The 17,692-nt window shown below is 38.4% G+C and overlaps 1 protein-coding gene across 3 annotated transcripts in view; it reads left to right on the forward strand.

Annotated features, from left to right (window-relative positions):
• Positions 1–17,692, forward strand: part of INTS7 (integrator complex subunit 7) — a 95,239-nt gene that overhangs the window by 20,918 nt on the left and 56,629 nt on the right. For all 3 annotated transcript variants that reach the window (XM_024351534.3, XM_063790699.1, NM_001280517.1), the window contains 3 exon segments: positions 3,898–3,944; positions 7,872–8,071; positions 8,562–8,684. In XM_024351534.3, coding sequence (XP_024207302.1) covers positions 3,898–3,944; positions 7,872–8,071; positions 8,562–8,684 — 370 coding nt within the window.

The following is a 17,692-nucleotide window of genomic DNA, read 5'->3' on the forward strand; positions in this document are numbered from 1 at the left end:
CGGGCGGAAGGGCTCCTCACTTCTCAGATGGGGCGGCCGGGCAGAGACGCTCCTCACCTCCCAGACGGGGTGGCGGTTGGGCAGAGACACTCCTCAGATCCCAGATGGGGTTGCGGCCGGGCAGAGGTGCTCCCCACATCCCAGACGGGGCGGTGGGGCAGAGGCACTCCCCACATCTCAGACAATGGGCGGCCGGGCAGAGACGCTCCTCACTTCCTAGACGGGATGGCGGCTGGGAAGAGGCGCTCCTCACTTCCCAGACTGGGCGGCCGGACAGAGGGGCTCCTCACATCCCAGATGATGGGCGGCCAGGCAGAGACGCTCCTCACTTCCCAGACAGGGTGGCGGCCGGGCACAGGCTGCAATCTCGGCACTTTGGGAGGCCAAGGCAGGCGGCTGGGCGGTGGAGGTTGTAGCGAGCCGAGATCACACCACTGCACTCCAGCCTGGGCAAGATTGAGCACTGAGTGAGCGAGACTCCGTCTGCAATCCCGGCACCTCGGGAGGCCCAGGCGGGCAGATAACTCGCGGTCAGGAGCTGGATACCAGCCCGGCCAACACAGCGAAACCCCGTCTCCACCAAAAAATACAAAAACCAGTCAGGCGTGGCGGCGCGCGCCTGCAATCCCAGGCACTCGGCAGGCTGAGGCAGGAGAATCAGGCAGGGAGGTTGCAGTGAGCCGAGATGGCGGCAGCACAGTCCAGCCTTGGCTCGGCATCAGAGGGAGACCGTGGGGAGAGGGGGAGGGGGAGGGGGAGGGAGAGGATAAATTTTTTTAAAATTTAAAAAATAGTATTTGCCTACCCTCCTCTTAAGCTTTTTTTTTTTTTTTTTTTTTTTTGAGATGGAGTTTCACTCTTGTCATCCGGGCTGGAGTACAGTGGCGCAATCTGGGGTCACAGCAACCTCCATCTCCCAGGTTCAAGTGATTCTTCTGCCTCAGCCTCCCAAGTAGCTGGGATTACAGGCGCTTGCCACCATGCCCAGCTAATTTTTGTATTTTTAGTAAAGATGGGGTTTCAGCACGTTGGCCAGGCTCATCTTGAACTCCTGACCTCAGGTGATCCACCTGCCTTGGCTTCCCAAAGTGCTGGAATTACAGGCGTGAGCCACTGTGCCCGGCCCCTTCAGCTATTCTTATCAAACCTTCAGAGTTCCAGGAATTCTTACTGAAGAAGTAGATAATAGAAAGCATATAATTTTTAATTTCACAGATCAAAATTAATAAATAGATGCAGCAGTAATTGATGATCAGAAATACCTGAATAAGTACAGTTCCTATTTGTGCCTTTGAAAATAAGCATTTTTTTCCCTCATTGAGAGAGTCGTTGGTATTGAGAGGACTTTTAAAAATTTCAGTCACACGTCTCTTAACTATGAGGTTACATTCTGAGAAATGCATTGTTAGGAAATTTCATCATTGTGCAAACATTGTAGAGGACTTACACAAATCTAGATGGTATAACCTACTATACACCTAGGTTATATGGTATAGCCTGTTGCCCCAGGCTGTAAACCTGTATAGCATGTTTCTGTACTGAATACTGTAGGCAGTTGGAACACAGTGGTAAGTATATGTATATCTAAACATAGAAAAGGCTCAGTAAAAATACGGCATAAAAGATAAAAATGGTATTCCTGTATAGGGCACTTACCATGAATGGAGCTTGCAGGACTGGAATTTGCTCTGGGTGATCAGTGAGTGAGTGATAAATGAATGTGAAAGCCTAGGACATTACTGTATATTACTGTAGACTTCCTAAACACTGTACACTTAGGCTTCACTAAATTTATTTTTGAAGTTTTTCTTCCTTCAATAATAAATTAACCTTACCTTACTATAACTTTTTAACTTTGTAAAGTCTTAATTTCTTTTAACTTTTTGACTCTCTTATAATAACACTTAGCTTAAAATACAAACATACAGCTGTATAAACATACTTTCTTTATATCCTTATTCTATAAGCTTTTTTTGTTAAAATTAAGACATAGCTGGGCACAGTGTCTCACACCTGTAATTCCAGCTACTTGGGAGGCTGAGGCCGGGGTATCACTTGAGCTCAGGAGTTCAAGACCAGCCTAGGCAACATAGTGAGACCCCTCAAAGAAAAGACACAGAGACACATACATTAACCTAGACCTGCACAGGGTCAGACATCAAGACATCTCTGGCCAATATGAATTTTTCAGCTCTGTTATAATCTCTTGAGGCCACTGTCAATATGTGGTTTGTTGTTGACCAAAACGTTGTTATGCTGCACATGACTGTACTTTTATTGATTAGGAGTTGTGCCTAGGGAATAATTATCATCTGATTACCACTGCCAAGGTGTCAGTGCTTCATAGTCTGTCAGATTAAATATATACTTCCAGTGCTTCCAAAAATAGTTTTCTAAATTTAGTTTCTAAATTTGGATGATAAATTTGTAGTTTAGTGATTAAATTTTATATATGAGAATCACTTTTAGTTCAGTTTTTCTCTTGTGTTCTTATTAGAAGCTAATTTTATTTCACTCTGCGTAATTACTGGTTTTGGAAAATGATTAAGACCAAGTAAGAGAAACAGCAAGATTCTTCACTTGTGGAAATGATGATTAAACATCTAAATTAGCAGTTTATGTAGAAACAGTTTTTAATATACCATGCTTCAATATGATATACTTCTAATTTATTAAAAAATACCAAATGAGTCTCTGTCACCTAGGCTGGAATGCAGTGGCGCAATCATGGCTCACTGCAGCCTCGAACTTCTGGACTCAAGTGATCCTCTCACCTCAGCAATCCCAAATTGCTGGGATTACAGGTGTGAGCTACTGTGGCCAGCTGACAAGACTTATATTTTTGATATCAGTGTTCATATCTTCTCCCGGAAATAATGACCTGGCTTGAGATCACATATCTTGGTCAGTACTGATGGATTTTTTTTCTAGTATCTGTATTGATCAGTTTTGGATATTAAATCAGAGTAACAAGCCAAGCCAAATAAGACCTTTAGAATTTATTTAATCCTGTTCTCCGCCCCCTCCCCCCCACCCCCAATCTCCTACCATAACCACATTTGTTTTATTCTAAATTGCTAGTCCCTGGGTGGCAAAGCAGGAGTTACAAACTCACGTGCTTTCAGGGGCCAGGTGAACATTGTCAGTGAGAGCAATGTCCCCTAGTGGCAACTGTGGTGAACTGAAGCATGTCCACTGCATCTAAAGTGCCCCATGGCACCAGCCTATTGTTAACAGTGCAGGAATGGATGCCCAGTGCTCAGGTTTTTGGCAAAGGAGAGGGGATAATCTGAAAAACCAGATTATTCTATTCGGGCTCACTATATTTAAATGTTGACATTAAGAATTTTTAAAATGTTATTTTAAAAAGAATTTTAAAAATATTATTACACACAAAAAACCTGCAGTCTCCTAGTTTGCAGTTTCTTAGCCCTAAAGGTCTGTAACAGATTTTTAAACTCTAAGTTGTTATAAGAAGTCTTTATATGGTTATTAAAGAAATACTTACTGAATATCCACCATGTTCAGACACTTTTCTAAGTTCCAGAAATATAGGAGTGAAAAAGGTCAGGCCCTGTTGTTATATAAACACAAAATAATTTCAGATGCTTGTTAGTGTTATGAAAAAATAACACTGTATTGTGGTAATGGCCTAAGTGAGCTGCTTTAGAGCAGTGTTGGCATAGCCCATTTGGTGCTGGAGTTTTTGTTTTAGTTGTGTTTCTTACCACCTCCCCTAACCCGAGCACCTGACCTTGGAATATTAGTTGCAGTTTGGAATATTGTATTTCTTCTGCGCTAATTGTGTTTTATTTCTTTTAAGTCCTTAGAAAATATAAGCAAATGTAATTTTTTGGTATCAAAGTTTTTTCTGTTCTCTGTTCTCTTTTTCCAAAGGGATTTTGCTGTAGGAATCTGTAACAAAATCAGTGAAATGATTCAAGGTATGTATTCTTCATTTAGTATTATGAAGTGACTTAATGAGATTTATAATAGTTGCTAACACTAATTAAGTACTTATTATTTGCTAGTCACCATACATTCAAATAATATTTATTAAGTATCTTCTATTTGCCCAAACTTTTCTAAATGCTGAGGATACAGGAATGAGCAAAACAAAGTCCTTACCCCCATCTAACCTACACTCTAGTCAGGGGTGGGGTGTGTGGGAATAGACAAATGTGCCTATGACATTTCTGGTGCTATGGTGAAAAAGTGAGAGAAGAAGGATAGAGAGTCTCAAAAGTAAGTGGTTGGTGGGGTAAGATAAGGGACTTATCTGTTTTATATATATTGATCAGAGAAGGGACTTTTTTGTATATATTGATCAGAGACAGTCTCTGATGAGATGATACTTGAGTGAGACATGAAGGAGAGAAAGGAGTGAGCCATGCAGATATAGTCTTGCATTGCTTAACAATGGGGATCCTGTGTGAGAAATGGGTCCTTAGGCAGTTTTGTTGTTTGAACTTCATAGAGTGTACTTAAATAAACCTAAATGGTATAGCCAACTGTACACTTAGGCTGTATGGTATAGCCTATTGTTCCTAGGCTCTAAGCCTACAACATGTAACTGTGCTGAATACCCATAGGCAATTGTAACAAAATGATTTGTATATCTGAGGTAGAAAAGGTAATATATTGCACTGTGGTGTTACAATGACTACAGGGTCTATGAAGTTACTAGGAATTTTTCAGCTCCATTATAATCGTATGGGACCACCGTCTGTCATGTGGTCCATCATTCACCAAAGCATACTTATGGGGGGCATGATTAGTTTAGGGAAGACTGCTCTGTGTGAGAAAGGCTAATATTATTAGGAGCTCTGGAACTCTCTGCTAATGTCCCTCCAGTGTCTTCCAGTTGCATTTAGAATCAAATCCAGATTCCTTACCATAGACTACAAAGCCCTGGTTTTCCAGTCTCTTATACCATAAGTCATGTGTATTAACCCTATTTATCCTTACAACAGTCATTATGGGAGCCCAAGAGCTCCCATAGGGTTAATACACGTGTCATACCCCTATTTATCCTAACAGTTGTAAAAGGGAGCTCTTGGGCTACAGCATTGCCTGACTCTAGAGAACACCACTTTGTTTATATTCTTATAAAGAGCATTCCTTTGAATTGTGCAACGTGGCAGCCTTGGATAGGTAATACTATTATGTTCGTTTTACAGGAAAGGAAATAGAGCCACACTAAAGCTGAATGATTGGTTCACAGTAAAAAAGCTGATAACTTACAGTTTGGCTTTGAGGCCGATGCTTTTAACCACTATGCTACTGTGCCCTTCTAAGGCATGAATTGCTTAGTGTAGTTATATTTTGCATGCATTTAAATTGTCCTTCAAATTAAAATTAAAGAGAACTTGCTCACTTGCATAAATAATAAAAATCACTTAAAGACCAAGATACAGTGAATGAGCTTTGTTGTGTTCCCCTTTATTCCTTTGTGTTTTTTCTTCCACCGTTAGCAAAAGGGCTTTCCTGCAGAAAAGTATCCTTATGACATTAGAAGGAAGCATCACTTATTCATTGAGCAGGATTTTATCAGTTGCCTGCTGCATCAGACAAGATCTCAGCAGGAAACAGGTGGCACATTTGAATTAAGATAACTCAAGGAAGGTGTAATAAAGGAACCATTCACAAAGGCATGGTCAGGGTATACTATAGGGGATAATGTAGTTCTTGAGCCCGTAATAGCTTTTACCATACCTCTAAGGGTACAGGTTAAAGAGAGGTTACTAGAAAATTGGTATCATGTCAGGAGGGCCACTTTGAGAAGCTAACCTCCAGGAGCACGATGTGACCCTGCAGTGAGAGAACCAGGGAATAAATACCCTGACCTCATTCTTCTCTGCAACTCCTGCTGGGATCTCCATTGGTTAAACCCAAACAAAGGGTAGATAGCAAGGGAGTTGATGAAAGCTATACAGGTGAGCCTTCTAGGATGCTGGAGTATTCTGTGTATCTGATGGCAGTTATATGGGAATATACATATGTAGAAATACATTAATCTGTACACTTAAGATTCATTACCTTATTGTTCCTTAAATTTTATCTTAAAAAAATCTGAAAGAACAGGAATTAGCAGGAGAGAGAGGCAGAGGAAAACACAGGAGTGTGGGTGGAGGAAAATTGGAACCCAAGATATGGAAATGAAAGAGGAGTTTTAGGAACAGAATCCTGACATTTGGTTTTAAGCCACTTTTGTTTCTGCCAAGTAAAATCTCCGAGCCTCCCTAAATCTTTAGTAAAGATGCCTGTAAACACAAAGATCCCTCTGAGTACTGGGTTGAGAATAAACTTGCAGTGGAGGAAAGAGGGGGATATAAGAGTGGAGTCTGCCATGGGGAAAGGCCTAAGCAGGGAGAATACTTAGGAGACTTGCAATAATTTAGTCAAGAGATGGTAGTGGAAATGGATCGGCATGGTAACAACGGAGGTAGAAAGAGTCAGTTTGGGTTTTATTTTGAAGTTAGAACCAATAAGATTTGCTAATACATTTGGAAATGGGATGTGAGAGAATCCTTCTTTCACTAATAAGAAAGACTCCAGGGTCTAAGAACCTATAATGATGTGATTTACTGAGACAGGAATATTTTTGGAGGGGCAGTTTCAAGGTGAAGATCAGTTCTCTTTGGGCCCTATTAATACAAAATGCTTCTGAGACCTCCTAGTGCAGATGACCAGAAGATAATGAGGTACATGCACCTGACGTCGGGGCAGGAGGACGAATGGGTGGCAGCCTTTCACATTTAGCCGATAATGGAAACCATGGGATTATATCAGCTCACTCAGGGAAAGCACATAGAATGAGAAGAGAATTTATTACCAACCTATGGGAATATCAGAAATTAAAGCGTAGACAGACAAGGAGACTACAAAGGAGATTAAGAAGGAACAGCCAGAGAAAGAGGTCAGAAAACAGTAAAAGTGGAAGAGCCAAAGCCATTAGGAGTGAGTTTCAAAGATAGAATGGTCAGCAGTGGCAAGTGCATTCAGAACCTTAAGGAACAAAGTAATAACATGAGCATGATGTGACCCTGCAGAGAGGAAAGCAGGGAATACTCTGATCTCATTCTTTTCCCTCTGGCAAACCCAAGTAGAGGCCATCTAGCAAAGGAGTTTATTGACGTACGCAACTGTTGGACGTTGAAATGCTGTCTTACGTTCATACCCACAATTATTTCACCATGGAAAAGCCAGCAATACGCAGAGTATAGTTAGCTTGTGGCGTGTATGTGGTACATTATGACTGAGAAATTTGTGTTCACCATGACCACAAAGCCATGCCATAGAGAAAAGATTTGTTGGTTTCGCTCCACTGTTGACAGGAAAACGTGGATTAGGGTTAGTCTTCATGGATGCAGTCATGTATGCAATAAAGAAAGGCATTTACTACACAAAGTTCAGAGGACTTCAAAACCATTCTACACACAGTTTATTCACATCCTGATTCTGATTTAGTTGTTGAAGGAAATAATTAAAATCATAAGTATAATCAGACTGTAGCCATCAAGTGTGTGTGTTTGTGTATATATATGTATATGTGTATGTATAATTTTTTTACTATGATAATGAGAGGAAATAGGCAGCAAATATGACTTTGCTTTCTACTGTGCTTTTTAAAGGCAGTTTTTATTATCAGCATGTAGTTTTATAATCATTGAAAAGTTAATGTCAAGATAAATACTTCGGAAAAAATATTGAATTTATCAATTGGTTCTAGTATAATCTTTAATGTTATAAATATATTAGTATACTGTGTTTTTCAAGTGCAATTTTGCTAATTGAGTCACAGCTTTTAAATCTGGAATACTATTAAGGATGATGATCACAAATACCTTGAGAATTCTTTTTGTGTCTAGGTTTAGCAACACCAGTAGACTTGAAGCTAAAATTGATACCCATTCTACAGCACATGCACCATGATGCAATCTTGGCTTCCAGTGCTCGTCAGCTTTTACAACAGCTGGTCACATCCTATCCGTCCACCAAAATGGTGATTGTGTCTTTGCACACTTTCACTCTGCTTGCAGCTTCATCTTTGGTTGATACACCTAAGCAGGTAATTTCAATTTTCTTTAAACTGCCTATCTTTGGTAAACTTACATATTAAATATATGATTAGAAATAAGAAAGTGGCCCACGAGTCTTGAGGACATTAAAGTTCTTTTCTCTAATAAAGGTCAGATTAATTTGCTTTTGCTTGCTTTTTTATTCTCTCTGTTCACAGTACTGATTGTTGGGAGCCCTTGAGGAAAATGAGATGTTATGGGGTACATGGCTGGGTGTGAAGTTGGCCGTATAAAAAAAAAAAAAAAGAAAGGATTGAGTATCTGTTAAATGCCAGGGCCTGTGCTAAAACTTTAAAGTTAAATGGTAGTATTTTACAAACATGGAGAAAGAGGCCCAAATGTGGGCACATAGCTAATGAGTGACAGGGCTCTGATTTGAAGTGAGTCCTGTCCCTTTATAAGTTTCACTAAACTACACTGCATTTCTAATGATCATTTCAGTTACAGTATTGTTTATGGAGTGACTTATTTCCTTTATAGATTCAGCTTCTGTTGCAGTATTTGAAGAATGATCCCAGGAAGGCAGTAAAGAGACTTGCTATTCAAGATCTGAAATTACTTGCTAATAAAACACCACATACTTGGAGTAGGGAGAATATTCAGGTATGTAGAACTTGTAACATTTTATATAGAAAAAATAATATAACATTATAATATAGTAAAATGTTTTGCATTTTTATATTGTCTTTGTCATCTTCTAAGTGGTTGAATATGAAAAACTTCTAAAAGCATTGTTGATGTTTGTGGCAGTTATTTTATAATTGGCACAATAAATACATAAAACTTCTATACTTCAATGTTTGTTTTAGTCAGTGAAACTTGCCACTCAGTTGCTTGTTCATTTTCCCATAGTGGCACTAAGGCTAATTGAGAAGCCCAATTACATTGGTTTGGTTTTTTTATTCTCGTATTTTTCAGTCAATTTGGGGAGAAAAATTTAGGGGCTGAATGTTATCTGTAATGGAGGTAGGGCTGGATGGGCAACTTGGGAAATATATTTCTCTCTTCCTGGAGAGCTGAAGACATTCTTAAGTCTTCTTTTGTAAACAGAAGAGCAGATCTCACTCTTTAGACTTTTAATGTGACATCTTTGACACCATCTGTTACCATCTGTTAGGTTAAATTAATATTTTATGTTTATTTTTTTCTCAAAATAGAACCCTGTTTGTTTACCCATTACCGATAGAAATAACACCATTTTGCAAATAATGCTATTTAAAATGGAACGGTAGTTTTTATCTCTTAGCTTCATGATGATTCCAGTGGATTAAAAATCTTTGAATTTCAGATTATTAAAACTAAACTGCTGTGTTTGTTTTTCTGTTTGTTTGTTTGCTGTTTTCTAAACATCTTTTAATTTACTATATTATGATTTGATAGTCACAGATATCCCAAGATAAGGGCAGTTGTTAAATCTGCATTTAATAGATAAGCAGTTAGGGTTCAGAGAGACTTAATATGCTTAAGAGAGCATCTTAAGAGAAGTAAATTAAGAATTTAATTAAGAGAGCTTCCGTCCTCTGATCCCTAGTCTTACTGCTTTTTCTACTAAATAATGCTATCTTTCCAAGAAGAGAATGTGCCCAGCCACTTTAGTCATTTTAGAGAATTTGTGCAAAGAACCAAAACCCAGTTATTTAGAAAGATGAGTGAGAAGCACAGTATTATTCCTTCTCATTTTTTTCTTATTGTGAGATAGATCATACATACAGAAAAGTATGTAAAATATATAAATAGTTTAAATACCTTTAAGTGAGAAAAGTATGTAAAATGTATAAATATTTTAAATACTTTTAAGCGAAAACCCATGCAACTACCATCCAGCTAGAAATAGAACATTACAGGATCACAGAACCCTGCCTCCTTCCCTTGCGTGGTCCTTCCTGGTTGAAACTTTACACCTTCCAAAAGCAAACCACTATTTTGACTTTCATGATAATAATTTCTTTGCTCTTCTTTTACCTTCTTCACATGTCTTCCTAAAGAATACTGTTTAGCTTTGTTTTTGTTTCTTTTGCTCAGCATTACACTGGTGAGACTCATCCATGTCTTTCCCGTTTAATTGTAATGTACTATCCCATTGTATGAATGTATCACAGTTTATTTGCTCTCGATGGGTTATTTACGCATGGGCCTATTGCAAACAGTGCAGAACATTCTTCTGTTTGTCTCCCAGTGCACACATGCAAATTTCTTTAGAGTGTATACCTGGGAATGAAATTTCTGACTTATAGAAAATGCGTATCTTCAGTTTTAACAGATGATGTCAAACTATTTTCCAAAGTCAATGAACCAGTTTACATTCCTGCTGTGTATGAGGGCGTCCATTAATCACATCTGTACCAACACATAGAATTATCACACTTACGTTTTTTACCAGTTTAGAAGTTGTACTTTTTATGTGTAGCTCCTTGATTATTAAAGAAATTGAACACCTTTTTAATATGTTTATTGACCATTTGGATTTTCTCTTATGACATGGCTATTCAGGTCTCTTGCCTATTTTTCTGTTGATTCGTAGTTATTTTTTATATATTTGGAATACTCATACTTTGTTGGTCCTTGACAATTCTATATAAATTTCAGAATCAGCTTGTCAAATTTAACAGTTTGATTGGGATTACACTGAATATAAAGATTAGTTTGTAAGAAATTGGTAACTTTATAATATTGTCTTCCAGTGCATGAACATGTTGTATCTTTCCACTTATTTTAGGTGCCTTAAATGTGTCTCTTGCCCTAGTCTATTTCGTCTGATATTAATATCACTACTTTAGTTTTCTTTTACATATGTTGACATGATAGGTTGTTTACCATCTTTTTAGTTTCAATCTTTATATATCTTTATGTTTCACATGTTTCTTATAAACAGCATTTAATTGGAGGTTTTTTGGGTTTTTTTGAGACAGAATTTTGCTCTGTCACCCAGGCTGGAGTGCAGTGGTGCAGTCTTGGCTTACTGCAACCTCTGCCTCCAGGGTTCAAGCCATCCTCCCACCTCAGCTTCCCAAGCAGCTGGGACTACAGGTGTGTGCCACCACACCCAGCTAATTTTTGTATTTTTAGTAGAGAATCATCATCATGTTGCCCAGGCTGGTCCTGAACTCTTGACCTCAAGCAATCCACCCGCCTCAGCCTCCGAAAGTGCTGAGATTACAGGTGTGAGCCACCATGCCTGGACTAATTGGATTATTTTTAATGCAGCCTGGCAGTCTTTGTCATTTTCAGATGGAGCATTTGATTCATCTGATTTACTGTGATTTGTCACACATTTGAGTTTAAATCTACCATTTTATTTTGTGTTTTCTCTCTGTCTCCCCTGTTCCTTTTCACTCTTTGGAGGAGAGGGGTGTTTCTTTCTGTATTGATTATTTTTGATATCTTACCATTCCATTTGACTTGACTAGTCTGGAAGTATACAGTGTTGTTAAATATTCTTTTAGTTGTTATCCTAGAAATGAAAATATAACTCATAGTCATTTTTATCAGTCGAAAGTTAATTCTGCTAAAAGTCCTTTGAACACATTTGAATGCCATTTTCATCACTCTACACTTTTATGTATTATTGTCTTGTATAATTAAAATACAAGTTAAATAAAATATAATTAAACTATTTTTTCTGATACAGTTTTGTTATTGTTTAGGGAATTCATTGTTCATTTGCACCTTCCACTGTCTTTGCTCTTCTTGCATCTCAGCTATTTCCTAGTTACTTTTCCTTCTGCCTTCGGAAGGTGCTTGAGTGAGAGTCTGTGGTGGTAAACCCTCTCAATATTTGCTTGCCTGAAAGTGCTTTCATTTTGTCCTCAATCTTGAAAGATGCTTTCTTGGGATAGAATTCCCAGGGCATTGAGGATACCATTCTGCTGTCTACTGGTTTTCTTTATTGCCACTGAAAAATAGTAAAACTCTTGGGAGGGTTGTGTTTTTTTTTTTTTTTTTTGCTTTAAAATTGTTCTCTTTGACTTGATTTTCTGTAGTTTCACTATGAAATGTCTAGTTGCGAATTTGTTTTTAACTGTCTAGACTATGTTTGATTTCTTGAATCAGAAGATTGATGTCTTTCAGCAATTCTGGGAAATTGTTACTTGTAATTTCTTCAGATATTGCCACTGTCTCTTTTTCTCACCTTTTCTTCTGGACCTCCTATTAAATGTATGATAACCCTTCTCCCGTTAATCCCTCATGTTCCTTATCTTGTTTTCTATTTTCTATCTCTTTGTGCTAAGTTCTCAGTAATTTCTTCTTATATATGTTTTAGTTCAATAATTATTTTTTCAGTTTATCTAAAGTCTGCAGATTTGTCTCTGCTCTCTATTTCTATACCCTTTTTCCTTGTATACCTGATTGTTTTTCACTTTGAACTAGTCATTATTCTTGGAGAAGTATGTGTGGGAATTCTTTGAGGCTCAGACCAAAAAGTACATTCCTGTAGAGATTTGCATTTGCTTCCGCTAGGCAGAGATGTCAGACAGTGATAAATGCTGCCAAGAAAACTTAAGTCAGGAAGAAGATTAGTGAATATGGAAGGTGGAGGTTGCAGTTTTAAGTAGGCTGGTTAGGGAAACCCTCACTGCGAAGTTGACATTTGTGCAAAGACCTAAAGAAGGGAATGTCAATTTTGTGGGCCCCTGAAGGAAGGGTATTATCAGTAGGAGAAAAGCCAAAAGGCCCTGAAATGAGAACATTCATGAGTGTGAGGTCAGTGTGACTGTTAATAGAGGAGATTAGTAGGAGGTGATGTTAGGTGATGGTACGGAAGAATAGGCATTTAGGGCCTTTGAGTCCTTCTTAAGGACTTTAGCTTTTTACTCTACATGAGATAGATTGCCTCTGGAAGATTCTGAGCAGAGGACATTATCTGACTTAAGTTCTAAAAGATTATCTCTGGCTTAGCTATATTGAGACTAGGTTGTAGGGGCCCAAAGGCAGAAGCCAGGAGAACATTTAAGAGGCAGTTACAAATAATCGAATTAGAAAATATGTGGTTACCTGAACCAAGGTAGTTGGGGTGGTAGTGAGAAGTGGTAATAGTTTGGATATATTTTAAAGGCTAGAGCTGATGTATTTCCTGGCATAGTGTAGAGAAAGAAAGGTGGCTCTAAGCTTTTTACCATCAACAAATGCAATTGTGATTTACTTGGAATGGGCAAGACTCTGGGAGACTCATTTCTTGAAGTCAAGAGTTTACTTCTGAGTATATAAACTGTAAAATGTCAGACATCCAGGTGGAGATGTCAAGGACATATGCCTGGAGTTTAGTGGACAGATCCAGCTGAGGTTATAAATATGAGAGTTGTCAGTTTATAGATGGTATTTGAAGCCATGAGACTGGATGACTCAACTAGGGAGACAATATGGCTAGAGAAGATTTAGGGAATGATGAACTGAGAAACAACCAGCAAAGGGGCCTGAAAAGGAGTGGCCAGTGATACGTAAGTCAGAATAGTATTTTATAGGGAGAAGACCTTGATCTACCATGAGAGCTACTGCAGCCATATTCGCCAAGATAAGGACTGATAGTTCACCTTTGCGTTTGGCAATATGAAGTCATTGATAACCTTAAGAGAGCAATTTTGCTGCAACGTTGTGGGTAAAAGACTGACTAGAGTGGATTCTGCAGGAAAACAGGAGGGAGATTTAAGGCAGTGAATATGCATTGGTCCCTCAGTATCCGCTGGAGATTGGTTCCAGGACCGACCCTTCTCTAGATTACTTATAATACCTAATACAATGTAATCTTAAGTAAATAGTTGTATTATGTTGTTTTTTTATTTGTATTATTCTTTTTTATTATTATTTCGAATACTTTTGATCTGGATTTGGTTGAATCAGTGGATGCGGAACCCATGAATATTGAGTGCCTACTGTAGAAAACGTTTTAAGAGGAATTCTGGGCCGGGCGTGGTGGCTCATGCCTGTAATCCCAGCACTTTGGGAAGCCGAGGTGGGTAGAGTTCAAGACCAGGCTGACAAACATGGAGAAACCTTGTCTCCACTAAAAATACAAAATTAGCTGGGCGTGATGGCGCATGCCTGTAATCCCAGCTACTTTGGGAGGCTGAGGCAGGAGAATCGCTTGAATCCAGGAAGCGGAGGTTGCGGTGAGCCTAGATCGCGCCATTGCACTCCAGCCTGGCAACAAGAGCAAAACTCTGTCTCAAAAAAAAAAAAAAAAAAAAGGAATTCTGCCCTCAAGGGAGCAGAGAAATGATATGGTATTGCTAAAGGGTATGCTGTTTGTTTGTTTTTATCCTGGGAGGAGTAAACTTGTTTTTTATTGATGGAAATGACCTGGTAGAGGGGAAGAATTGCAACAGCAATGGCCTTGAGTGGGTGAGACTGGAAGGGATCCAGTGTAGAAGTAGATAGGCTTTCTCTAGTTCACATAGAATAGGAAGGAAGACCTTAAGAAGCCTAATGTAGGTGAATGAGTAGGTATTGTGGTAAAAAGTTACAGAAAATCTCTTGTGATGGATTTTTTTGGGTTTTGTTTTGTTAGGTAATTAGGAAACATGGTAATTAGGTATGGTTAAAAATGGAGGAGGCAAAGAGAAAGGTTTTAAGGAAACACAGAAATTCAAATAAACTAGGGAAATACAGGATTGCCATGTAAGATATTTGAGTAAAGCAATATATAATGTGGTGTCTGGCACATACAAATAAATGCTTTTTTAAGGGTAGCTGTAAGTTATATGAAAGGTAAGTTTATTCTTTAGTTTTTCCTTTTTGAATACTTTGACAGATTGTAGGGTTGGGGTTGTGCTGTCTTAAAATGAACTGGGAAGTTTCTCTTTCTATACTCTGGAGTGGTTAAGAAGTATAACAGAATTTTCTGTTTCTGAAGATACAACTTTAAAAGTACCATAAATTTATCTGAATCTAGAACTTTTTCCAGCGATAGTTGTTTTGAGAACATTTCCAATCACTACATGTTATTGTCCTGTCAGTTTTTTACCTCTTCTGCAATCAGTTTTGGTCATTTGTTTCCCATTTAATTTACTTCTCAAATTCATTAGTATCAGCATAAAGAGTCTTTATAACTTCTAATATCTTTGATTTAAAAATTTTTTTTATCTTGTACATTTGTGTTTATATCCCTTTTTCCTTTTTCTTCTTTCTTTCTTTCTTTTTTTTTCTTTGAGACAGAGTCTCACTGTGTTGCCCAGGCTGGAGTGCAGTGGCACAATCTCGGCTCACTGCAACCTCTGCCTCCAGGGTTCAAGCGATTCTCCTGCCTCAGCCTCTCAAGTAGCTGGGATTATAGGCATGAGCCACCCTGCTTAGCTAATTTTTGTATTTTTAGTAGAGACAGGGTTTCACCCTGTTGGCCAGGCTGGTTTTGAACTCCAGACCTCAGGTGATCCACCTGCCTCGGCCTCCCTAAAGTGCTAGAATTACAGGCATGAGCCACCACGCCCGGCCTATATATCCCCTTTTTCTTGATTAGACTTGCCGGAAGCTTTGCTATCTTATCTTTTTCAAGTCCTTGGTACATTCATTTTTATTTTTCCCGTTTAATAATGAAAGCAGTTAAGACCATTAATTTGCTTCTTGGTACAGATTGACCGCATTTCGTAAATTATGTCTTGTATTGTTCTCATTGCTATTGGTTTGAAATGCATTTTTTAAAAAGCCAGATTTATTGTGGTGTAATTTATTTACAGAAACTTTTCTAGGTATGCATTTGGATGAGTTTTTACAAATGTACAAAACCACCACCACAATTGAGATACAGAACATTTTCATTACCCCCAGAAGTTTCTGCAGGCCCCTCTGTAGTCAGTCCTTTCCCCAACCCCTGACAACTACCAGTCTGATTTCTGTTGCTGTGATTTTGCCTTTCCAGGATATAAATAGAATCATATGGTATGTGGCCTTTTGGATATGGCTTCTTTCACTTACCATAATACTTTTAATATTTATCCATGTTGTTGCATGTAGCAATAGTTCATTCCTTTTTATTGCTGAGCAGTGTTCAGATATATGGGCCTACAACAATTTGTTTGTCTGTTCACAAGTTGACGGACATTTGGATTGTTTCTGGGTTTTTGGCCATTATGAATAAAGCTGCAATCATACACGGTTTTGTGTGACATCTCTTGGTTAAATACCTAGAAATGGAATTGCTGGGTTGTGTGGTAAACACTTATTCTGTTTAACTTTGTAAGAAACTGCCAAACCGTTTTCCAAAATTGCGATACCATTTTACTTACCCACCAGCCATATATAAGAGTTATAGTTCTGTATCCTTGCCAGCACTTTGTGTTGTATGGTTTTGTAATAGTGTGTAGTGGTATCTCATCATGGTTTTATTTTGCGCTTTCCTAATGGCTAATGATGTTGAGCATCTTACAGGCTTATTTGTCATCTGTATCTTCAGTGAAGTGCCTATTCTAATATTTTATTCTTTTTTTATTAGTTTTTTTGTCTTTTTGTTATTATTATTTATATATCCTTGATATTAATCCTTTATCAGATGTATGTTTTACAAATATTTCCTCTCAGTATGTATCTTTAGTATCTGTCTTTTAAAAAGAAGTTTTAAGTTTTGATAAAATCTATCTAGTTTATTAATGTTTTTTTCTTTTATAGGTTGTATTTTATCTAAGAAGTCTGCCTAATCCAAAATCACAAAAGTTTTCTCCTAAAAGTTTTATAGTTTAAGTTTTATATATAGCCCTGTGTGATCCATTTTGAGTTGACTTTTGTGTATGGTACAAGGTAGGCATCAAGGTGCTTTGGATAGCCAGTTGTGGCACCATTTTGTGGGGAAAACTTTTCTTTCCCCATTGAATTACTTTAGCATCTTTGTTGAAAATCAGTTGACCATATCTGTATGGATTTATTTCCAAATTCTATTCTGTTTTATTGGTCTGTGCAAATAATACACTGTCTTGATTACCATCGTTTTATGGCAACTCTTGGAATCAGATAGTGTGAGTCCCCTACCTTTGTATTTCTTTTTCGAAATTGTTACGCTGGGTGGGATGTGGTGGCTCATGCCTATAATCCCAGCACTTTTAAGAGGCCAAGGTGAGAGGATCACTTGAGGTGAGGAGCTTAGGAGTAGCCTTGGCAACATAGTGAGACCCTGTCTCTACAAAAAAAATAATTTTAAAAATCAGCTAGGCGTAGTGGTATACACTTACAGTCCTAGCTACTTGGGACACTGAGCTGGCGGGATCACTTGAGGCCAAGAGTTCAAATTTGGCTGTTCTAGGTCTACTGCCTTTCCATGTAAAATTTAGAATCAGTTTGTAAATTTCTATGAAAAAAAAGGCTGCTGGGATTTTTGTTCGTCTTTACATCTAAAGATCAATTTGGGACGAATTGACATCTTAATAGTATTGTGGTTTTTTTTTTTTTGAGTTGGAGTTTTGCTCTGTCACCAGGGCTGGAGTGCAGTGGTGTGATCTCAGCTTACTGCAGCCTCCACCTCCCAGGTTCAGGCGATTCTCCTGCCTCAGCCTCCCAAGTAGCTGGGGTTACAGGTGCGCACCATCACCCCCAGCTAACTTTTGTATTTTTAGTAGAGACGGGGGTTTCACCATGTTGGCCACGCTGGTCTCAGACTCCTGATCTCAAGTGATCTGCCCGTCTCAGCCTCC

The sequence above is a fragment of the Pan troglodytes genome, chromosome 1, assembly GCF_028858775.2.
Source record: "Pan troglodytes isolate AG18354 chromosome 1, NHGRI_mPanTro3-v2.0_pri, whole genome shotgun sequence".
Taxonomy (NCBI): Eukaryota; Metazoa; Chordata; class Mammalia; order Primates; family Hominidae; genus Pan; species Pan troglodytes.